At 51.5% G+C, this 25341-nt stretch overlaps 1 protein-coding gene across 1 annotated transcript in view; it reads left to right on the top strand.

Annotated features, from left to right (window-relative positions):
• Positions 1 to 25341, top strand: part of SHANK3 (SH3 and multiple ankyrin repeat domains 3) — a 727758-nt gene that overhangs the window by 271921 nt on the left and 430496 nt on the right. Inside the window, exon 10 of the mRNA XM_030541199.1 lies at positions 18165 to 18358. Coding sequence (XP_030397059.1) covers positions 18165 to 18358 — 194 coding nt within the window. The remainder of the gene's footprint in view (positions 1 to 18164; positions 18359 to 25341) is intronic.

Raw genomic sequence — 25341 nt, 5'->3', positions numbered from 1 at the left:
CCCCTGAAGCCTCCTTGTCTCGCCCCCCTCCCTCCCCGGAAGGGGACGAAGGGTCCAAACAGCAGGACTCCGCTGTGGCTCCGGAGACAGAGGCGAGGGCTGAGGAAGACCCTCAGTTGGACACTATTGTGCCTGGGGTCTCATCATCCTCCTCCGCGGATGAGGCGGTGGCGGGTACCTCCTCCAACAGTCCCCCCCCGCTGGATCTTAGGGCGCACCAGGACCTCCTCAGGCGATTGGCTCAAAACCTGAATCTGCAGGCAGAGGAGGTCTCGGAGATAGAGGACCCAATTGTTACCATCCTCTCTTCTGATGCTCCCACCAGGGTCGCCCTGCCCTTTATACGGACCATCCAGGCCAATGCCAATACTATCTGGCAGTCCCCGGCCTCCATCCCTCCGACAGCGAAAGGAGTCGAGAGAAAGTACATGGCCCCTTCTAGGGGCTATGAATATCTACATGTTCACCCCACTCCCGGTTCACTGGTAGTGCAATCGGTGAACGATAGGGAGCGTCACGGCCAGGAGGCTCCGGCCCCCAAGTCCAGAGAGGCCAGGCGGATGGACCTCCTTGGCCGTAAGGTGTATTCGGCTGGGGCGCTGCAGCTCAGGGTCTCCAACCAGCAGGCCCTGCTGAGCAGATATGCCTTTGATTCCTGGGTGGCAGTGGACAAATTTAAGGAGCTGCTGCCACAGGATGCTCGCCAAGAGTTCACGGCCATCTTGGACGAGGGCAAGAAGGTCGCACGCACGGCCTTGCAAGCCTCCTTGGACGCTGCGGACTCGGCTGCCCGTACCCTTGCGTCAGGAGTTACGATGCGTCGCATCTCATGGCTGCAGGTTTCCGGCCTTCCGCCGGAACTCCAGCATACTATACAAGACCTTCCTTTCGAAGGCCAGGGCCTATTTTCTGACAAAATAGACCCCAGACTCAAGAGTCTGAAAGACAACCGAGTCGTTATGCGGTCCCTCGGGATGCACACTCCCGTGACGCAGCGTAGACCCTTCCGGCCGCAACAACAACAACAACAACAACGCAGGCCGTTTTCCCAGTTCCGCCAGCGGCAGGACCTTTACAGGCGCCGCGGCAGGAACGGGAGGCGCAGGCAGTCGGGGAACCAAGGGGGGCAGAACCAAGGCTCCTCAAAACCCCCGCCTGGTCCTAAGCCTTCATTTTGAAGGTGCGCTCGAGGGCGCAGTAACAGTTTCCCCTATGGATCCTTCCCCCCCGTTTTCCAACCGCCTTTCGTTTTTCCTCCCGGCGTGGTCCCAAATAACATCGGACCGCTGGGTCTTAAGCGTGGTGCAGACGGGGTACCGCCTGCAGTTTGTTTCGTTTCCTCCTTCCCGCCCTCCTTCCTCGTCCCTCTTCAGGGACCCCTCTCACGAGCAATTCCTTCGGCAGGAGGTGCAGACGCTCCTCAGCAAAGGAGCTATAGAGGCGGTTCCCAAAAACGAGAAAGGCAAGGGGTTTTATTCCCGCTATTTTCTGATCCCCAAGGCCAAGGGGGGCCTCAGGCCTATCCTCGACCTGCGAGAGCTCAACAAATACCTCGTGAAGTTGAAGTTCCGCATGGTATCCCTGGGGACCATTATTCCATCCCTGGATCCGGGAGACTGGTACGCCGCCCTCGACATGCAGGACGCGTATTTCCACGTTGCCATTTGGCCACGCCACAGACGCTTCCTCCGCTTCGTTGTGGGGGCTCGTCATTATCAATTTGCGGTCCTCCCATTTGGCCTGTCCACGGCCCCGAGGGTGTTTACAAAATGCATGGCAGTTGTCGTGGCGCATCTTCGGCGCAACCGTGTCCACGTGTTCCCTTATCTGGACGATTGGTTGATTCGGGGCACGTCGGAACAGCAGGTGAACAGCCATGTCCGCGTGATCACCGGCATGTTTGCGAGTCTGGGCCTCTTGATAAACACAGACAAGTCCACCCTGAGGCCCACTCAGAAGGTGGAATTTATCGGGGCCGTCCTGGACGCCGCTGTGGGCAGGGCCTCGCTGCCTCGGCAGCGGTTCCAGACCATGGCGGCGATCGTTCAACGCTTGCGGTCAGCCCCGTTGACGTCAGTGAGGACATGTCTAACCCTGTTAGGTCACATGGCGGCGTGCACTTTTGTGACCGACTACGCTCGGCTCCGCATGAGGCCTCTCCAGCTGTGGCTTATCAGTCATTACAGGCCAAGGCAACCGTTAGACATGTTAATCACAATCCCCCAGAAGGTCTTAGATTCCCTCGGCTGGTGGTTGGACCAGTCCGTATTGTGTGCGGGTCTTCCCTTTCACCCGTCTCAGCCCTCGGTATCCCTGACAACGGATGCCTCAGATCTAGGCTGGGGGGCCCACCTAGGGACCCTGCGGACGCAGGGCCTATGGTCCCAGGAGGAGGTGGGGCTACACATCAACATGAGGGAGTTGAGAGCGGTCCGCCTTGCTTGCCAAACGTTTTGTCATCAGCTTCAGGGTCGTTGTGTAGCCGTGTTCACGGACAACACGACGACCATGTATTATATCAACAAGCAGGGCGGCACCAGGTCCTCCTCCCTGTGCCTCGAGGCGATACGACTCTGGGACTTTTGCGTAGCCCACTCCATTCACCTCAGGGCTTCCTTCCTTCCCGGAGTACGGAACACGCTGGCGGATCGATTGAGCAGATCCTTCCTGTCACACGAGTGGTCCCTTCGCCCGGACGTCGCTCTCTCCATTTTCCGGAGGTGGGGTTATCCCCGGGTGGACCTCTTCGCGTCCAAGGGGAACAGGAAGTGCCAAGCGTTCTGCTCCTTTCAGGGCAGGGAGCCGGGGTCGATAGCGGATGCCTTCCTCATCCAGTGGTCGACCCACCTGTACTATGCATTTCCCCCGTTCCCTCTGGTCCACAAGGTCCTCCTGAAGGTGCGCAGAGACAGGGCTCTCGTGATCATGGTGGCCCCGGCGTGGCCCAGGCAGCACTGGTACACCATGCTGCTGGACTTGGCCATAGCCGACCCAGTTCCCCTGCCCCTTCATCCGGACCTGATTACCCAGGACCACGGGACCCTCTGTCACCCAGACCTGCAGTCGCTGCACCTAGCGGCGTGGCTCCTGCGTGGCTGACTGGTTCCGAGCTGCGCTGCTCTACGCCTGTGAGAGAGGTGCTCTTGAGCAGTAGGAAACCGTCCACAAGAGCCACATATTCAGCGAAATGGAAGCGCTTCTCCTGTTGGTGCGTAGAGAGAAATCTCCGCCCTATGGAAGTTTCGGTATCCGAAATCTTAGACTACGTTTTGTCCCTCAAAGGGCAAGGTCTGGCCTTATCGTCGTTGCGAGTCCACCTAGCAGCTATCTCCACCTTTCACCCGGGTGCGGACGGTCGCTCCGTTTTTTCTCACCCGACGGTGTCGAGATTCCTTAAAGGGCTGGAACGTTTATTCCCTAACGTCCGTCCCCCTGCTCCAACCTGGGATCTTAACCTGGTGTTGTCCCGGCTCATGGGGCCCCCCTTTGAGCCGTTAGCTACTTGCTCCCTGCTCTACCTCTCTTAGAAAACTGCCTTTCTAGTGGCTATCACCTCAGCTAGACGGGTGTCGGAGCTCCGAGCTCTGGTGGTAGACCCCCCATATACGGTCTTCCACAAGGATAAGGTGCAGCTGAGGCCACACCCTGCTTTTCTGCCCAAGGTGGTCTCAGCCTTTCATATCAACCAAGAGATTTTCCTTCCGGTTTTTTTCCCAAAACCTCACTCCTCAGGCAGGGAGCAGCAGCTCCACTCGCTGGATGTCCGTAGGGCTCTCGCGTTCTACATAGAGAGGACTAAGCCCTTCCGAAAATCCCCCCAACTTTTCGTGGCGGTAGCAGATCGTATGAAAGGTCTTCCTATCTCCTCCCAGAGGATATCCTCTTGGGTTACGTCCTGTATCAGGACTTGTTATGACTTGGCCCATGTCCCTACGGGCCGTGTGACTGCGCATTCTACCAGGGCGCAGGCGTCGTCGCTGGCTTTCCTAGCCCGTGTGCCCATCCAGGAGATCTGTCGGGCAGCGACCTGGTCATCGGTCCACACCTTTGCTTCCCACTACGCCCTGGTCCAGCAGTCGAGGGAGGATGCGGCCTTCGGAACTGCAGTGCTCCGGGCCGCGACTTCTCACTCCGACCCCACCGCCTAGGTATGGCTTGGGAGTCACCTAACTGGAATGGATGTGAGCAATCACTCGAAGAAGAAAAGACGGTTACTCACCTTTGTAACTGTTGTTCTTCGAGATGTGTTGCTCACATCCATTCCACACCCGCCCTCCTTCCCCACTGTCGGAGTAGCCGGCAAGAAGGAACTGAGGAGCGGGCGGGCCGGCAGGGATATATATTGGGCGCCATGGCGGCGCCACTCCAGGGGGCGACCTGCCGGCCCACTGGAGTTGCTAGGGTAAAAAGTTTCCGACGAACGTGCACGCGCGGCGCGCACACCTAACTGGAATGGATGTGAGCAACACATCTCGAAGAACAACAGTTACAAAGGTGAGTAACCGTCTTATACAGAGGGACCTAGATAAATTAGAGGACTGGGCCAAAAGAAATCTGATGAGGTTCAACAAGGACAAGTGCAGAGTCCTGCACTTAGGAAGAAAGAATCCCATGCACCGCTACAGACTAGATACCGAATGGCTAGGAAGCAGTTCTGCAGAAAAGGACCTAGGGGTTACAGTGGACGAGAAGCTGGATATGAGTCAACAGTGTGCCCTTGTTGCCAAGAAGGCTAATGGCATTTTGGGCTGTATAAGTCGGGGCATTGCCAGCTGATCAAGGGACGTGATCATTCCCCTCTATTCGACATTGGTGAGGCCTCATCTGGAGTACTGTGTCCAGTTTTGGGCCCCACACTACAAGAAGGATGTGGAAAAATTGGAAAGAGTCCAGTAGAGGGCAACAAAAATGAGTAGGGGGCTGGAGCACATGACTTATGAAGAGAGGCTGGGGGAACTGGGATTGTTTAGTCTGCAGAAGAGAAGAATGATGGGGTATTTGATAGCTGCTTTTAACTACCTGAAAGGGAGTTCCAAAGAGGATGGATCTAGACTGTTCTTCATGGTAGCAGCTGGCAGAACAAGGAGCAATGGTCTCAAATTGCAGTGGGGGAGGTCTAGGTTGGATATTAGGAAACACTATTTCACTAGGAGCGTGGTGAAGCACTGGAATGGGTTGCCTAGGGAGGTGATGGAGTTTCCTTTCTTAGAGGTTTTTAAGGTCAGGCTTGACAAAGCCCTGGCTGGGATGATTTAGTTGGGGATTGGTCCTGCTTTGAGCAGGGGGTGGGATTAGATGACCTCCTGAGATCCCTTCCAACCCTGATATTCTATGATTCTATGATTCACTGCCTTTGTAGAGGGGAGTACAGCAGCGGCAAGGAGCTCCCTCCGGATGGCTTGGGATGCAGCCGATTTGGCAGCCAGGGTGGTTGCCTCGGCTGTGATTAAGAGGCATGGTTCCTGGCTTCAAACCATGAGCCTGTCCCAGGAGATGCCGTCCTCCATCTAAGACCTCCTGTTTAATGGGAACAGATTCTTCTCTGGGCGGACAGATGCAAGACTGCATGGGGTCAAGGACAATCAAGCCACTTGCCACTCGCTGGGCCTGCATATGCAGCAAATTGCGAGCAAGCAGTTGAGACAGCCGCCACCTCCTAGGCCTTGCCGTCCTCAGCAGGGCTGCACTAGGAGAAGAGACAGAGACATGGGTTTTAGTCATCACTGTCTCTTTACCTCCTGTTCAGTACTCAGTCTGGCCCGGTGAAACATCATGAGGGCTAGAAGCGCTTGATTTGAGGCTGCACTCAAGAGCAATGGCCCAGTCAGTTTCCTGGATCCGTCTTATTCTTTCCTTAACCACCTACGCCACTCCCATTCAGCCTGGTTGTGAATGACCTGGGAACGCTGGGTGCTCGGCATTTTATCTCTGAGCTACATCCTGCAATTCTCTGCTCCCCCTCTGTCCCACCCTCCTCCTCCATCCCTCCTCAGGGACCCTTCTCACGAACAACTTCTCGCACTGGAAGTGGAAAGGCTCCTACAGCCTTGAGCAGTGGAGGAAGTCCCTTGAGAAATGTGGGAGAAAGGGTTCTATTCCTGCTATTTCCTAATTCTGAAAGTGAAATGGGACCTAAGACCCATCTTGAATCTGCGACACCTCAACAAATATCTCAAGAAGTTGAAGTTTCGCATGGTCTCACAAGTCTCCATCATTCTTGTTAGAGGGCTTTCCCTTCACCCTCTCCCCAGGTTCTTGCCACGCAGACAGAAAGCAGAAGACCAGAAGTCCAAAGTGTAGAATATACGATATTTATTGGGGTTAGTTTCCTGCAAACATATATTCCATAACTCTGACACCCCAGAGCCTTGTCTCGTCCCCACCTCCTCAGGAGGCATAATTATACTTGAAATGCATACCCACAGTCTCACCCTTTACAACTTAGGATCATGTTCCATTATGGACCTGGGGTCTTCATCCCACTTCTTTTGCACCCCATAGGAGAGGTAAGGAGTGAGGTTGTGCTGCGGTCAGGGAGAGGCATTTATTTGGTCTTTTAGTGTTTTATACCTCCCCCACCACAAGCCCCTTTGCTTCTCCCAACTGGTTGCTTGATTTTGCCTTGAGATAGGAATTGAGGCAATCTTAAAGTGTGCTCTGAGTAACTCTTTAACTGCTCTTATCTATTCCCATTGTACTAACAAATCCATCTGACTAGGCAGAAGCAACATCGCGGTGTCTTTGTCCTTTGTTTACACATATTGGTATAAGAGTATCAATAACTCAAACCCAAAATTCTATCCTAGGCTACAAACAGACCTATATACTAACAATTCCCTCCCTGGATCCTGGAGACTGGTACGCCGCCTTCGACTTGAAGGATGCATATTTTCATATCTCCATCTTCCAAGGGCAGAGACAGTTCTTCTCTTTTGTAGTGGGTCTGTGCCACTTCCAATTCATGGTGCTCCCCTTTGGACTCTCGTTGGTCCCACAACTGTTCAAAAAAGGTATGGTGCTGGTGGCTGCTTATCTGAGGTGTCGAGATGTCCAAGTCTATATGTATTTTGATGATTGGCTCATCAAGGGCAGAACTTGGGATCAAGTGCAATGGAGCCTCAATCTGGTACTATCTACGTGCCATGACCTGACCCTGTTAATAAACTAAAAGAAATCAACCCTAATACTGGTACAATGGATAAAATTCATAGGGGAGGCCCTTGACTTCATGCGGGCCAGGGCCTTCGTCCTGGAGGCCCATTTCCGAGCCATGACAGACCTGATCTGTCATGTAAGGGCCCACCCACTCACCATCGTTCACATGTGCCTGAGGTTGTTAGGCCACATGGTGACATGTACTTACGTGGTCCATTATGCTCAGCTCCATCTCCAGTCACTGCAAGCTACATCCCCAACAAGCATGATCTAGACTGGGTAGTCAGGGTGCCAGATCACATATGGTCATCCCTGGAATGTTCGTTAGACTCCAGATCAGTGTTGGAGGGAATTCCCTTTGTGGCTCCTTCCCCATCTCTGAACTTAGTCTCTGATGCCTTGGACCCGGGCTGGGAGCCCACTTGGGCGAGCACAGTATACAAGACCGCTGGTTGCGGGATGATCGCTCCCTCCATGTAAATGTGAGGGAGCTCAAAGCGGTGTACGTGGCCTGCCAGGCTTTCCTGCCCCACCTTGAGGGCAAGGTGGTAGAAATCCTGATGGACAACACTGCTGTGATGTTTTACATCAACTAGCATGGTGGAACCCGATCGTCAGACCTCTGCCAAGAAGTTCTCTGTCTCTGGGACTTCTGTGTGCAGGATGTCATTCATCTTGTGGCCACACACCTTCCTGGGGACAGGAAAGTGTTAGCAGATCACCTCAGCAGATCTTTTCTCGCCACAAATGGTCACTCCATCCAGAGGTGTTCAGTGCAATCTTCCAAAGGTGGGAGACTTCCCAGGTGGACTTGTTTAGGTCCCGACAGAACAGGAAGTGCCTCGTGTTCTGCTCAGTTCGAGGGCTCTGATGTATGCCTTCATGCCAGTGCTCTTTATCCACAGTGTCCTCATGAAGATCAAACAGGACAAGGTGAAGGTAATACTGATAGCTCTGGCATGGCCTGCCAACACTGGTTTTGCACATTGCTGGACCTTTCGGTGGCCACCCCACTGCCTCTCTGGCCGGATCTGCTGTCCCAGAACCATGGCAGTCTTCTGCACCTGAACTTGGCAGCGTTGCACCTGATGGCCTGGCTGCTGCATGGTTGAATGGTGCATGGTGCTTGGCCTGTGTCTAGCAGGTACTGTTGGGTAGCAGAAAGCCTTCAATGAGGTTGATCTTCCTGGCCAAATGGAGAGGGTTCATGTGCTGGACCTCAGACCAGGTTATTCGGACTAAGCAGGCCTTATTGCAGGTGATCTTGGGCTACCTTCTAGGGAGGGATAGCTCAGTGGTTTGAGCATTGGTCTACTGAACCCAGGTTGTGAGTTCAATCCTTGAGAGGGCTATTTGGGGATTGGTCCTGCTTTGAGCAGGGGGTTGGACTAGATGATCTCTTGAGGTCCCTTCCAACCCTAAAAATCTATGATCTCAAGCTCCAGGGCCTGTCCCATTAAGGTCCACTTGGCTGCTGTCTTGGCCTTACACTCTCTATTCCCGGGCAGGTTAGTCTTTGCTCAAGGAAGATGGTCTGTTTTTTGAAGGGTATAGAATGAATCTATCCCCAGATCCGTGACCCTGTCCCTCCTTGGGACCCAAATCTTGTGCTGTTGAGGCTCCTGGGTCCCCCCTTTGAGCCTTTGACTTCCTGCTCCTTTTGTCTGCTCTCCTGAAAGGTCTCATTCCTGGTGGCAATAATGTAAGCCCGCAGAGTCTCTGAGATTAGGGTGCTTACCTCGGAGTTGCACTATACAAGGACAAGGTCGAGCTATGGCTGCACCTGGCTTTCCTGCCCAAGGGAGTCTCACAATTTCATACAAGCCAGGACATATACTTAGAATATTAGAATACTTATCTGTCTCCTTTCCCAAACCTTGAAAGTCAGAAGAGGAGTGCAGGTTACACTCTCTGGATGTCAGGAGGGTGCCGTTCCATAAGTCGACGCAGTTGTTCATCATGGTGGTGGACAGAATGAAAAGTCTTCCACTGTCCACCCAGAGAATTTCATCATGGATCATTGCCTGCATCCATTTCTGCTATGATCTGGTGAAAGTGCTTCCACCAGCAATTGTAAGTGCTCACTCAACCAGGGTGCAAACCTCAGAGGCAGCCTTTCTGGGCCAAGTGCAAATTCAAGTCATCTGCAAGGTGGTCCATCCAGACGTTTACATCTCATTACATACTGACCCTGCAGGCCCAAGATGATGCTGGCTTTGGTAGAGCAGTATTGGAAGCTGCGTGACCGTGAACTCTGAGCTCACCTCCAGGTATACTGCTTGTGAGTCAACTAACATGGAATCGATATGAGCAAGAACTCGAAGAATTAAAAACAGTTACCTACCTTTTGTAACTGTTGTTCTTTCAAGATGTGTTGCCCACGTTCATTCCATTACCCGCCCTCCTGCCCCTCTGTTGGAGTTGCTGGCAAGAAGGAATTGGGAGAGCGTAGGGCCAGCAGTGCTAATATACTGACTCATGGGTGTGGCACTCCAGAGGGCGCCACTGCCAACCCTATGGATGCTGCTAAGGCAAAAATCTCACATGTGGACGTGCGCACACCTAGAATGGAATTGATGTGAGCAACACATCTCGAAGAACAGTTCTTCTTCGAGTGATTGCTCATATCCATTCCAGTTAGGTGTGCGCGCCGCGCATGCACATTCGTCGGAAAACTTTTACCCTAGCAATTCAGTGGGCCGGCAGGTCGCCCCCTAGAGTGGCGCCATCATGGCGGCTGATATATACCCCTGCCGGCCCACCCGCTCCTCAGTTCCTTCTTACCGCCCGTGTCGGTCGTTGGAACAGTGGAGCGCGGCTTAGCTGACCTCCACTTCCCTAGCTACTCGTAGTTCTTGTATATAGTTATGCAGTTATAACCCTTTTATATATATATTTGTATGGTTATACGTTTTTCTTTGCTAACATAGTTAGTTTAGTATTTGTTAGCGGGGTTCAGGAAGTAGCCCCTTCCATGAACCCGGTGCCGGAGCCTATGCACGGCTCACCGGGTTTTAAAATGGGCTCGGCCTGCCAGAAGCCGATGCCGAAGGGAGATCCACACGACTCCTGTTTGAAGTGCTTCAGGGAATCACACTTGACAGCTAAGTGCCCCATTTGCAAGGCTTTTAAGCCGAGAACAAAAAGGAGTGGGACTTTCACTTACCCCTCCACCTTTGGCGCCGAGCGATGATCAAGCGGCTGGCAGAAGCGCCTCCTCGGCACCGGACCCCGCCGATACTGCCAAGGCCTTTCGGCACCGGCCGTCGCCGGCACCGAAGTCGACTCGGCACCGCTCCCTTCCTCCGAGGTCGAGAAAGCCTACGATTCCTGCTGGTGCCTGACAGCTCCCCGGCACGCACCGTGGTTGAGCCCCCTGCTCCTGCTGCTTCCGTGCCACCTGCATCACAGCCAGAGAGCTCGTCTGAGTCGGATTGCCTGGCACCGACACCTGCAGAGGCACCGATGACATCGGCACCGTCGCTTCCAGTCCCCCAGGGCCATTGAATCCAGTGCCTGACGGCTCCCCGGCACGCGCCATGGTAGAGCTTACTGCTCCTGCTGCTTCCGTGCCAACTGCACCGCAGCCAGAGAGCTCGTCTAAGTCGGATCGCCCGGCACTGACACCTGCTGCGGCACCGACGACGTCGGCACCGTCGATCCCGGTCCCACAAGGGCCGTAGAATCCGGTGCCTGACGGCTCCCCGGCACGCGCCGTGGTTGAGCTACTGCTCCTGCTGCTTCCGTGCCAACGGCACCACAGCCAGAGAGCTCGTCTAAGGCGGATCGCCCGGCACCGACACCTCCGAGGCACCGACAACGTCGGCACCGTCAACTCCAGTCCCACAAGGGCCGTCGAATCCGGTGCCTGACGGCTCCCCGGCACGCGCCGTGATTGAGCTTATTGCTCCTGCTGCTTCCGTGCCGACGGCACCGCAGCCAGACAGCTCATCTAACTCGGATCGCCCGGCACCGACACCTACCGAAGCTCTGACGACCTCGGTACCGTCGATCCCGGTCCCACGAGGGCCGTCGAATCCGGTGCCTGACAGCTCCCCAGTATGCCCTGTGGTTGAGCCTGCTGTTCCCTCCACGCCGGAGACATTACCAACGGCGAGGGATCTCATTGCCATGACAGAGTCGATGCTGCCTGACCCCGGCACCGCCGGTGCGGGTAATACAGTCTCTTCATGTGACCGTCCTCTGTCAGCACAGCAGAGCGGCACCGTTCATGATCACGGTCCCGCGGACACTCCAGGTCCTGTCGGCACGCCCGACACCGCTTGCAGTCCCGGTGCTGTTTTCCTCATCGGTACTGGTCGCACTCGCTGCACCGGTCGGTATCCCGTTCGCCGACCCACTATCGGCACCGTTCCGACTCCCGGCACCGCGACAGGTACCTTGATTCCTGTAGCCTCTCCCCGAGCCTCGAGATCTCGGTCGACCTCCCGGCACCGTTCTGGTTGCGGGTCTGGATCTCGTTCCAGGTACCGGTACGCCTCCCGGTGCCGGTCCCCGGTGCCGAGTTGAGCAAGGTCCGATAGAGTCAGAGACTCTGCCTGTGCCTTCTTTTAGTACCTCCATGGCCATCCAGACACGCATCCGTGTCATCCCACATGCGCAGATCTTATGCTCAGGACCACGACCGAAAGAGGCTTGGCGAATGAACCTGCTTGGCCGCCAGGTGTACTCTGCAGAGGCCCTGCAGCTCTGGGTAGCAAGGCAACAAGCCTTGCTTAGCTGGGATAATTATAGCACCTGGGTGAGGGTAGTTTAGTTTATGGAGTTTCTCCCTCAAAACTCCCGCCAAGAGTTCGCTGCCGTCTTGGAGGACGGGGGAAAAAAGGTACCCAGAGCGTCCCTCCAGGCCTCGTTGGACGCAGCAGACTCTGCAGCCAGGACTCTGGCCTTTGGTGTCGCCATGAGGTGCATCTCATGGCTTCAGGTTTCAAACCTCCGGCCGGAGCTGCAGTATGCCATTCAGGATTTACCCTTTGTTGGTAAAGGCCTCTTCGCGGCAAAGATAGCCCCAGGCGGCGAAGCCTGATGGTCAATAGGGTCCTAATGCGCTCTCTCAGCATGCATATGCCAGCGACCAAACGCAGGCCTTTCTGTCCCCAGCCGCCATACTCTGTGCCTAGCCAGAGACAGGTCTTTGGCAAACGGCGAGGCCAAGGTGGTCGCAGACGAACGTCAGGACCCCTAAAGAGCCAATGTCAAGGTCCCTCGCAATTACCACTGGGACCAAAGACGAACCTTCCAAGATGCACCTGAGGGCGGTGTACCAGTCACAGGCCGGGATCCCAATCCCGCATTCTCCTGGCGTGGCCCCAGTTAATTTCAGATCGCTGGGTCCTGCGCACGGTGGAGCATAGGTACCACCTCTAATTTGTTCCAGCCCTGCCCCCCTTCAGGGACCCCTCTCACGAGCAATTCCTCGTACAAGAGGTGCAGATGCCGACGGACGAAAGGGGCAAGGGGTTTTACTCCCGTTATGCCCTAGTCCCCCACTCGAACGCAGGTCTCAGACCTTCCTAGTCCTGCACGGACTCAACCGGTTTAGGATAAGGTTGAAGTTCCGCACGGTATCCCTGGGAACCATTATTCCATCCTTGCCTCCTGGGGGCTACTATGCCGCCCTTGATATGAAGGACGCGTACTTTCGCAACGCCATCTTCCCTCCGCACAGGAGATACCTCCGCTTTCTAGCCAACTGTCAGTACTTCTGGTTTACGGCCATAGTCGCCGCCTACCTTCGCTGATGTCGGATATGCGTTTTTCCGTATCTGGACGATTCGCTTATCCGAGGAGACTCTGAGACACAAACCACTCAGCGCGTGGGCATCGTCATGGTCTTATTCAAAGGTCAAGCCCTGATGATTACTATAGGGCAATCCACTCTGGTTCCCGCGCAGAGGTTGGACTTCCTAGGGGCTATCCTGGTCTCCTACCTAGCCGGAGCCTGCTTGTCACAACTGCGGTTTTAGGCGATGGCAACAATCATCCGAGGTCTGCAGGCTTTCCCAACGACCTCGGCTCGTACTTGTCTCAGTCTCCTGGGTCCATGGTGGCCCGCAAGTTTGTAACCAAACACGCCAAGCTCCACCTCCGTCCTCTCCAAGTCTGGCTCACCTCGGCGTACCACTCGGACAGGGAGCCAATGGTCATGGTAGTCACCGTTCCCTTGAGCGCCTTAGGCTCCCTAGAGTGGTGGCTAACTCCCTCCCTGGTGTGGGCAGGGATGCGGTTTCATCCGCCCCAGCCCTCACTGCCCCTGACGACGGACGCGTCATCTCTCTGCTCAAGTGCTCATGGTCACCTCCGAGCTTAAGGCCTTTGGTCTTCTCGGGAGCTGGCATTCCACATCAATGCCCCAAAAATGAGAGTAGTCCGCCTGGCGTGCCAGGGGTTCCAGCGGCAGCTGCGAGGCCGTGGTATCTTGGTGTTTACAACCAACACAATGGCCATGTGCTTCATAAATGTCCAGGGAGGGACATGGTCCTCCCCCCTTTTGTCAGGAGGCCGTCCATTTCCGGGACTTTTGCATGGCCCACTCGATGGAGCTGGTGACGTCCTTTCTCCCAGGCGTTCGGAACGTCTTGGCGCTTTGACTCAGCAGGTCTTTCCTGTCTTACGAGTGATCACTCTGCCCCATGTGAGGCGTTCTGCTTTCCAGAAGTGGAGATGTTTCCTCATATAGTCCTGTTCGCTCACCGTGAGAGCAGAAAATGCCAGATGTTCTGCTCCTTCCAAGGTCTCTCCTCGGGATCGATCTTGGACGCATTCCTGATGCCGTGGAAAGGCCAACTCCATTATGCCTTCCCACTGTTCCCACAGGTTCATTAGGTCCTGCTCAAACTCCGCAGGGGCAGAGCGCGCATCATCATGATCACTCCAGAGTGGTCCAGGCAGCACTGATATACCCCGTTTCTCGGCCTGTCAATAACAGACCCAAGTACCCTGCCACCCCACCCAGACCTCATCACTCAGGGCAACGACAGGATTCGTCACTCGGACCTGCAGCCTCTTCGCCTCATGGTGTGGCTGCTGCGTACCTGAGCCGGGGTGACAGGAAGCCTTCCACCTGGTCAACGTACCGGGCCAGGTGGAAGCGTTCTTCTACAGCTGCAATACGCTCGATCTTGCTCCTTCTGAGGTCTCGATCCCCTCTATTTGGCCTGCCTCTGTCCTTCAGCGGCAGGACCTGGCGGTATCATCGCTGAGGATACACTCAGCAGCCATCTCTACCTTCCAGCCAGGCTAAGGTGGACGTTCCGTGTTCTCACACTCTATGGGTTCAAGGTCCCTCAAGGGCTTGGAGCGCTTGCACCCTCGGGTGCGCCGCCCAGCCCCAACCTGGGACCTCAACCTAGTTTTAACCAGACTTATGTCTCCCCCATTCGAGCCGTTCATGACCGGCCCTCTGCTATACCTGTCTTGGACGACAACTTTCCTCATAGCTGTTACATCGGCCAGACGGGTCTCCGAGCTCAGAGCTCTTACGGTGGTTCTGCCGTACAGTAGGTTTCACAAAGACAAGGTGCAGCTATGACTGCACCCGGCTTTCCTCCCTAAGGTGGTTTCGGCCTTTCATGTTACCCACAGCTCAACGCAATGGGCGCAACAATTGCACTCCCTGGACATCTGTGGAGTGCTCGCATTTATATTGCACTGACAGAACGATTGCGTAAGGTGCCCCAGCTCTGTCACGGTAGCGGGCCAAAGGGAAGGCTTGCTTGTTTTCCTCTCAGAGGATCTCATCTTGGGTGATGGCGTACATCTGCACTTGTTATGATTTGGCTCATATTTCCCCAAGCCACATCACTGTGCATTCTACCAGGGCTCAGGCTTCATCTGCCGCCTTGCTGGCTCGTGTTCCTACCCACGAGATCTGTCGCGCAGCTCCATTGGTCCTCGGTCCATACCTTTGCTTCGCAGTATGCCCTGGTTCAGCAGTCAAGAGAGGCTGTAGCCTCTGGCTCAGCAGTTTTCATTCTGCCACATTTCACTCCGACCCCACCGCCTACGTAAGGCTTGGGATTCACCTAACTGGAATGGATATGAGCAATCACTCGAAGAAGAAAAGACGGTTACTCACCTTTGTAACTGTTGTTCTTCGAGATGTGTTGCTCACATCCATTCCACACCCGCCCTCCTTCCCCACTGTCGGAGTAGCCGGCAAGAAGGAACTGAGGAGCGGGTGGGCCGGCAGGGGTATATATCAAGCGCCATGGCGGCGCCACTCCAGGGGGCGACCTGCCGGGCCACTGAGTTGCTAGGGTAAAAGTTTTCCGACGAATGTGCACGCGACACCTAACTGGAATGGATATGAGCAACACATCTCGAAGAACAACAGTTACAAAGGTGAGTAACCGTCTTTTACGAAAGGTAGGTAACCATTTTTTTTGCTGGGCAGGACAGTTGAGGGAAGAGAAGAGGAAATAGGTATATGATTATGTGCCCTCCACAGCATGGGCCTGGACACGGTCAGTACTCAGTGCCTTTCCACTCTACATTTTTGCTCAATGGAGCAGTCACTGTTTTGGAAAGGTGATTGTGCAGGGGCTGAATGGACAGCATGGGCTGAGGGAGGGAGGGGGCAGGGATCTTGCACATGGAAAAGCTTCTAACTCGCTTCCGTCTATAGTGATTGCAGCTGGGGTCACCCAGAATAGAAGGTAGCATGGCAGTGTAGCTTACTAATAATAAATTAAAATGTAAATAGTAAATTAGTAACAAAGTAACAAGAAAACTCATATGCTGAGGTTCTCTCCACAAGATCAGCTACCTCAGCTCTGGTCTGGGAATTGGGGTTGGTTGCTTCAGGGAGGGAATCAGGCTTTTCTTCCACGTCTCCTGCATCAAAGAGGTCTCCTAAGGTCTCTTCCGACCCTAATCTTCTATGATTCTAAGAGCCAAGTCCCGAAGGGATCCCGGCATTATGTGGAGATCTTTTCACTGGCTTCCTCATGCTCATCCCCCCAGGACTCTTGCTGACCATCCTTGGGGGAAGGTGGCCAGCAGGCGCCACGAGCTGCCGGGGTTCAGTGGTCATGGAATTTGCAAAATCTTGTCCAGCGCCTCAAATAATGGACAGGTTACATGTCCCCTTGTCATCCCTCCTTCTTGTCGTTCCTCGTTTTAATGAGGTGCTCTTGAGCTGTCTTCTCCTTATATAGCACTGTCCTGCATCCTGGGCATGGCCTAGCTACGTCCACAAGCTCTTCCTGCACCAACGCTTCTCCCCAGATGGCAATGAGATCTGGGGTCTCAGTGCAGCTCCACGCAGCAGCTCCAGGCATTTTGTAGGGCTGCTAGAATAGTTCTGAAGCTGTTGTGATAAACTGGAATCCAGTAGTGAATGGACAAAATTTCGCAGTGCCCCAGCTTATAAATGGGGTGACGGGACATCCGATCAGCATGACTTGAGAGCAGAGGAGGGCCCACAGGGAAATCGATCAGAAACAGTCACTCACAAAGCAGAGGGGGTCAGCTGTTGGAAGACTGTCAAAGGAGTTTGCAGCACGGTTTTATGCACATGAATAATAGCCCAGACTAACTCGCTTTGCAGTTTGAAAGAGAACTCCAGAGCTTGAGATAAATGCAGAGTCAGTGCTCTATGATGGATTGCGTTGCATGTAAACAAGCGGTTTCAAACTGGACTAAGTAAAAAGCTGCATATTAAACCACCTGTGTAGACAAGCCCCTAGTGTAGACAAGGCCTCTGATGCTTCTGCTACCTCCATGTCCATCTGTCCAGTCCCTACAGTATCCATAATGTTTTCTTCATTGAGGTAGAAGGTGGCTCTTTCAGTAGCTGCCTGAGTGTCATGGTTTCCATTCACACTCCATGCAAAGGAGCACAGGAGGAGGTGGGGATGCTGGAGGGTTCGGACAGTGGAGTGGTGCGGGAGTGGGGACAGAGGCGGGAGTGGTGGACTCGGGCTGAGGAGACTGTTGGGTGACGTGCTCAGTTAATGGTGTGTTATGTAGGGAGTTGTTGGGATGTCAGACCTGTGCTTTGGACCTGAGGCAGCGGCCCAACCATTGAGGACTCCCAAGGCCCTTTGCGTTTCTGGGAACTGCTGTGGGATGTTAGCGGGATTCTAGCAGTCAGGTGATAGCTGTTTGGTAGGAGTGCTAAGACTTGCCAGCTGGAGGAGGGCTGTTTCGGACCTGGTGGGAGGGACCCTAAATTAGCTCATTCATGGGTTCATTCATCAAGTCTGGAGCTTCCTGGGGTGTTTGTGCAGTGGCCTGCGAAGAGCACCCATTGTTTTTATCAGTGAGCTCTCCACACCTGAGAACAGGACCTCGGAATGAGGGAGCAAAGTAAGGGATGAGAGGAGGTGCAATTTCCAAGTGCAAACCTTAGGGGTGGCAGCAGCCGCCCCGAGCCTGGGGCACAGGGAACCTGGGGTCATGACAGGGGACTTGAGTCAGTGTGGTGAGAGTTGTGGAGGAGTTGGAGGGAGAGTACACTCTACACACCTCCCCATGAATGGTCAGTTTTCCTCCCGGTGAAAGGCTAATAGGCAGATGTCTGGAGTGGTGTCAGAGCCGGGATTCTGGACTCGATGGATGAACCATGAGCCTGACCCAGTTTGGCAATTCCTATGTTCCCTCTAAAGGACTTCCACGCTTCTTCCCAGCCTGGGGGGTTGCAGCAGGCCCTGCATCTTCAGGATCTTTCTAGCCAGACAGTCCTGGGTGAGACTCATCTTCGTTCCATTATCCTGAACCCTAATTAACAGAAACATGGCATGATGGGTGACCTGTGTCTCCAGGAACTCACTATGCTGCTTCTCAGCACTGGCTCTCAGCACCTGGTAACCCTAGGAGAAAGAGGCCAGCACTGGAGATAAAGCAGACCACGCATTTTCTCATGGCAATCAACATCATTATTGGTAGAAATGAATGTTTTCAGGGACGTTGAGCACTGCAAAGCTGCGTTTAGGTTCGTGTGCGGTTAGTAACTGATGGGACTCTCTTTGCTTGGTTTCTTGCAGTGCCTTTTAGAGAAACTCCCAGCTACACAAAGAGGAGACGGATCCCTGGCGCAGGCGGCCTCTCCTCCCCCCGCATGCTGCAGCGTTCTGCCAGCGACAACAATTTGAAAGCCGAGAGCCACCCGTCCTACTCACCAGTGCCCTCGCTCCGCAGCCTGCCCCCACAGCTGCTGGCACAGATGCAGGAAGCTGCTGTTGGGGCAGGGGTGGGGGACAGTAGCTTGGCGAGCACGGGCAGCTCCCGGAGCACTCACAGCCGCTCCCCATCTCTGCAGCGCGTGCAGGAAGAGAAGGAGGCCGACATGCACACACTCAGGAGAAGCAGCCGAGGCAAGGCCAGGTAAGAGAGAGCATGGGGATGAGGGAGATAGGTCGCTTGGTGCTCTCCCGGCAGCCCGCTGTGGTTCCTTGCTGAGTTTGCGAGCTCCTGTGCTGGAGTTGTGAGAGAACTGGAAGGGGCTGCAGGGTTTGTGTGCATGGGCTAGTGGGATCTCAGCCTCAGCAAAGCTGATATTGGACCAGGCCCATCTCCTTCAGTGGGGTGTGCTGTGAAAGGTGGTCCTGGGTGTAGCTGAGCTGACAAGCAGCACAGCCACCATATGTGTTGGTGTTCCTGGGAAGTCCCAGCTCCTGGAGCTAACTGGGGACCCTATTTTGTCTCTCCATGGTTGCGAGGGAGCAGTGACATTGTCTGAGTGGGAACAGGCTGACCAGTGGAGTATGAAGATACAGTGCAGTAACCTGGTCTCTGAGGCTCTGCATCGTCCTAACCAAGCACCTCGGAGAACAGGAGCTGTCCTGGATTCCCAAGGGGCACGTGCCCAGAGTTAATACAGCAGGGGTTGGTTTCCTTTTCTCGCCTCCCGCCCCCACCCCAGTCTATTTCCATGCCTCAAGAACCCCTTAGTACATCAGCGGCCATTGTTGACTTTGTTGTTGCTATGACAATGGAGCATATTTTGAGAACAAAGACATTGAGATGGCATATTGCAAACAATCGAACAATCACTAGAGCCAAACTGACTTTCTGGCAGTGCTCACTCACTCCTGCCTAGAAGTAGGTACAGTTCCATTGTCCTGTAGAACCCAGCACCAGCCTTCAGCCCCTCCGCCATGCGTGGGCTCGGTCCTGTTTGATGGGAACTCTGCCATCTCGCTGACGGAGCAGTGGAGATCCGGGTGAAGTTGACCAATTTCCAGGCAGACAGACACTGCTAGGGTCACATGGGAAAGCTTCTAGATGCTGTTTCAGATAGTTTTATTGAACTGAATACATGGGAGCAATGTAACACACATTCTCTACTATTATTTCCCAGTCACACATTGGTCTTTCGGGGGGATGAGCCTCAGGTCTGACACCAATTCCTCATTGGCTGGAATTTCTCTTTGTAAAAATGCTGGTGAGAATCCTGGGAACAACAAACACATGAGCATCACCTGGGCACCAGGGAAGATGACTAAGACTGTAATTAAGGACATAAGAACAGCCATACTGGGCCACAGTGATGGTCCATCTAGCTCAGTATCCTGTCTCTGACAGTGGCCAGGTGCTTCAGAGGGAATAAACAGAACAGGGCAATTTTAAGGGACCCACCCCATCATAAAGTCCCAGCTTCTGGCAGTTGGAGGTTTAGGAACACCCAGAGCATGGGATTGAATCACAGACCATACTGGCTAATAGCCATTCATGTATCTGTCCTCCATGAACTTATCTATTTCATTTTTTAACCCAATTATACGTTTGGGCTTTACAACATTCCCTAACAACAAGTTCCACTGGTTGACAGTGTGTTGTGTGAAGAAGTTCTTCCTTTTGTAAGTTTTAAACCTGCCGCTTATTGATAGGGTACTTGGACTTTTGGAAAGCCTTTGACCTCCATGTCTGTCTGTCCAGTACATAGTTTGTTTACAGTAATTATCAGTAAGCTGGTGTTAAGTAGTGTTAGTTAGTGAGTTAGGGTACACTATATTGACTGGATCACCCTTGTCCAAATGCTTGTTGCTACCCTCAAAGAAATCTAATAGATTGGTGAGGCATGATTTCCCTTTACAAAAACTGTGTTGACTCTTGTCCAACAAATCATGTTCATCTGTGTGGCTGATAATTCTGTTCCTTACAATAGTTTTAACTAATTTGTCTGGTACTGAAGTTAGGCTTACCGGCCTGTATTTGCCAGAATCACCTGTGAAACCTTTTAAAAAAATCAGCTTACCTTAGCTACCCTTCAGCCATCTGGTACAAAGGCTGATTTAAATGACAAGTTATATACCGCAGTTAGTAGTTCTGCAATTTCGTATTAGAGCTTCTTTAGTTCTTTTGGATGAATACCTGCTGGTCCTGCTGGTGATGTCGTGCTGGGAGTCTACTACAGGCCACCTAATCAGGCGGAAGAGGTGGATGAGGCTTTTTTCAAACAACTAACAAAATCATCCAAAGCCCAAGATTTGGTGGTGATGGGGGACTTCAAATATCCAGATATATGTTGGGAAAATAACACCGCGGGGCACAGACTATCCAATAAGTTCCTGGACTGCATTGCAGACAACTTTTTATTTCAGAAAGTTGAAAAAGCTACTGGGGGGAAGCTGTTCTAGACTTGATTTTAACAAATAGGGAGGAACTCGTTCAGAATTTGAAAGTAGAAGGAAGCTTGGGTGAAAGTGATCATGAAATCCTAGAGTTTGCAATTCTAAGGAAGGGTAGAAGGGAGTACAGCAAAATAGAGATTTTGGATGGATCCCAAAATGGATTTCAGGAAGGCGGATTTTGGTAAGCTCAGACAGCTGATAGGTAAGGTCCCATGGGAATCAAGACTGAGGGGAAAAACAACTGAGGAGAGTTGGCAGTTTTTCAAAGTGACTCTATTATGGGCCCAAAAGCAAGCTATTCCGATGGTTAGGAAAGATAGAAAATGTGGCAAAAGACCACCTTGGCTTACCCTTGAGATCTTGCGTGACCTACAAAATAAAAAGGCATCATATAAAAAATGGAAACTAGGTCAGATTACGAAGGACGAATATAGGCAAATAACACAGGAATGCAGAGGCAAGATTAGAAAGGCAAAGGCACAAAATGAGCTCAAACTAGCTATGGGAATAAAGGGAAACGAAGACTTTTTATCACTACATTAGAAGCAAGAGGAAGACCAAGGACAGGGTAGGCCCACTGCTCAATGAGGAGGGGGAAACAGTAACGGGAGACTTGGAAATGGCAGAGATGCTTAACGACTTCTTTGTTTCGGTCTTCACTGAGAAGTCTGAAGGATGTCTAATATAGTGAATGCTTACAGGAAGAGGGTAGATTTAGAAGCTAAAACTAAAAAAGACCAAGTAAAAAATCACTTAGAAAGGTTAGATGCCTGCAAGTCACCAGGGCCTGATGAAATGCATCCTAGAATACTCAAGGAGTTAATAGAGGAGGTATCTGAGCCTCTAGCTATTATCTTTGGGAAATCATGAGAGACGGGGGAGATTCCAAAAGACTGGAAAAGGGCAAATATAGTGCCCATCTGTAAAAAGGGAAATAAAAACAACCCAGGAAACTATAGACCAGTTAGTTTAACTTCTGTGCCAGGGAAGATAATGGAGCACGTAATTAAGGAAATCATCTGCAAACACTTGGAAGGTGGTAAGGTGATAGGGAATAGCCAGCATGGATTTGTAAAGAACAAATTGTGTCAAACTAATCTAATAGCGTTCTTTGATAGGATAACGAGCCTTGTGGATAAGAGAGAAGAAGTGGATGTGATATACCTAGACTTTAGTAAGGCATTTGATACGGTCTCGCATTATATTCTTATAGATAAACTAGGAAAGTACAATTTAGATGGGACTACTATAAGGTGGGTGCATAACTGGCTGGATAACCGTACTCAGAGAGTAGTTATTAATGGCTCCCAATCCTGCTGGAAATGTATAACAAGTGGGGTTCCGCAGGGCTCTGTTTCGGGACCGGCTCTGTTCAATATCTTCATCAACGATTTAGATGTTGGCATAGAAAGTACGCTTATTAAGTTTGCGGATGATACCAAACTGGGAGGGATTGCAACTGCTTTGGAGGACAGGGTCAAAATTCAAAATGATCTGGACAAATTGGAGAAATGGTCTGAGGTAAACAGGATGAAGTTCAATAAAGATAAATGCAAAGTGCTCCACTTAGGAAGGAACAATCAGTTTCACACATACAGAATGGGAAGAGACTGTCTAGGAAGGAGTATGGCAGAAAGAGATCTAGGGGTCATAGTAGACCACAAGCTTAATATGAGTCAACAGTGTGATACTGTTGCAAAAAAAGCAAACGTGATTCTGGGATGCATTAACAGGTGTGTTGTAAACAAGACACAAGAAGTCATTCTTCCGCTTTACTCTGTGCTTGTTAGGCCTCAACTGGAGTACTGTGTCCAATTCTGGGCACCGCATTTCAAGAAAGATGTGGAGAAATTGGAGAGGGTCCAGAGAAGAGCAACAAGAATGATTAAAGGTCTTGAGAACGTGACCTATGAAGGAAGGCTGAAGGAATTGGGTTTGTTTAGTTTGGAAAAGAGAAGACTGAGAGGGGACATGATAGCAGTTTTCAGGTATCTAAAAGGGTGTCATCAGGAGGAGGGAGAAAACTTGTTGACCTTAGCCTCCAATGGTAGAACAAGAAGCAATTGGCTCAAATTGCAGCAAGGGAGATTTAGGTTGGACATTAGGAAAAAGTTCCTAACTGTCAGGGTAGTTAAACACTGGAATAGATTGCCTAGGGAAGTTGTGGAATCTCCATCGCTGGAGATATTTAAGAGTAGGTTAGATAAATGTCTATCAGGGATGGTTTAGACAGTATTTGGTCCTGCCATGAGGGCAGGGGACTGGACTCGATGACCTCTTGAGGTCCCTTCCAGTCCTAGAGTCTATGAGTCTATGAGTCCTGGTTGTGATGGGATTCCTGGGGTGCAGCCTGGGACTGTGAGACTGTTGTACCCCCTTAACTGTCTCCATCCTGAGCTGTCTCTCACAATGCCTTGTTAGTGACCAGCAGCACCCTCCTCCCGGCGCTGTGATCACTCAGCACAACAGCATGGGAAGCCCCACACCCAGCTACATTGCATTAATGCTCCCAGAGCTGGTCATGAATCACACAGAGAAAGGCACCAGCCAAATCCCCCCAGCTCCCAGCACTGTACATCAGGGATATGCTGTCTTGCGCTGCTCAAGACAAGCAGTGCAGATTTATTAATTGGTTCACCACTTCATCAATGGAAAATGAATGTACACCAGCCTTTGCAAACCTGAGCAGTTTTGCCGCACACTTCCTTCAAACTCACTGGTAAAGATAAACAGTTAAACACATTTATTGACTACAAAAGATAGATTTTAAGTAATTATACATGATAGGCAAAAAGTCAGAGTTAGTTGCCAAAATAAAATAAAATACAACCACGCAGTCTAAACTCTGAACCCTATTAGACTGGGCAACATCTAGATTAAGCAGTTTTTCTCATCCCACTGGACAGTACAGTCCTTAATATACAGATTTGTCCCTTGAACCTGGTCCAGCCTCCTCTGTTAACATAAGAACATAAGAACGGCCGTACCAGGTCAGACCAAAGGTCCATCTAGCCCAGTATCTGTCTACCGACAGTGGCCAATGCCAGGTGCCCCAGAGGGAGTGAAGCTAACAGGCAATGATCAAGTGATCTGTCTCCTGCCATCCATCTCCATCCTCTGATGAACAGAGGCAGGGGACACCATTCCTTACCCATCCTGGCTAATAGCCATTTATGGACTTAGCCACCATGAATTTATCTAGTTCCCTTTTAAACACTGTTATTGTCCTAGCCTTCACAACCTCCTCAGGCAAGGAGTTCCACAAGTTGACTGTGCGCTGTGTGAAGAAGAACTTCCTTTTATTTGTTTTAAACCTACTACCTATTAATTTCATTTGGTGGCCCCTCGTTCTTGTATTATGGGAACAAGTAAATAACTTTTCCTTATCCACTTTCTCTACATCACTCATGATTTTATATACCTCTATCATATCCCCCATAGTCTCCTCTTTTCCAAACTGAAGAGGCCTAGCCTCTTTAATCTTTCCTGGTATGGGACCCTCTCCAAGCCCCTAATCATTTTAGTTGCCCTTTTCTGAACTTTTTCTATTGCTAGAATATCTTCTTTGAGGTGAGGAGACCACATCTGTACACAGTATTCGAGATGTGGGCATTCCATGAATTTATATAAGGGCAAGAAGATATTCTCTGTCTTATTCTCTATCCCCTTTTTAATGATTCCTAACATCCTGTTTGCTTTTTTGACCATCTCTGCGCACTGCGTGGACATCTTCAGAGAACTATCCACGATGACGCCAAGATCTTTCTCCTGACTCGTTGTAGCTAAATTAGTCCCCATCATATTGTATGTATAGTTGGGGTTATTTTTTCCAATGTGCATTACTTTACATTTGTCCACATTAAATTTCATTTGCCATTTTGTTGCCCAATCACTTAGTTTTGTGAGATCTTTTTGAAGTTCTTCACAATCTGCTTTGGTCTTAACTATCTTGAGTAGTTTAATCATCTGCAAACTTTGCCACCTCACTATTTACCCCTTTCTCCAGATCATTTATGAATAAATTGAATAGGATTGGTCCTAGGACTGACCCCTGGGGAACACCACTAGTTACCCCTCTCCATTCTGAGAATTTACTGTTAATTCCTATCCTTTGTTCCCTGTCTTTTTACCAGTTCTCAATCCATGAAAGGACATTCCCTTTTATCCCATGACAGCTTAATTTATGTAAGAGCCTTTGGTGAGGGACCTTGTCAAAGGCTTTCTGGAAATCTAAGTACACTATGTCCACTGGATCCCGCTTGTCCACATGTTTGTTGACCCCTTCAAAGAACTCTAATAGATTAGTAAGTCACGATTTCCCTTTACAGAAACCATGTTGACTATTGCTCAACAGTTTATGTTTTTCTATATGTCTGACAATTTTATTCTTTATTGTTTTGACTATTTTGCCCGGTACCGACGTTAGATTTACCGGTCTGTAATTGCCGGGATCACCTCTAGAGCCCTTTTTAAATATTGGTGTTACATTAGCTAACATCCAGTCATTGGGTACCGAAGCTGATTTTAAAGACAGGTTACAAACCTTAGTTAATAGTTCCACAACTTCACATTTGAGTTATTTCAGAAT

This window comes from Gopherus evgoodei, chromosome 1 (genome assembly GCF_007399415.2).
Source record: "Gopherus evgoodei ecotype Sinaloan lineage chromosome 1, rGopEvg1_v1.p, whole genome shotgun sequence".
Lineage (NCBI taxonomy): Eukaryota > Metazoa > Chordata > Testudines > Testudinidae > Gopherus > Gopherus evgoodei.
Note: the sequence above shows the minus strand (reverse complement) of the source record. Positions and strands in the feature narration are given on the sequence as shown.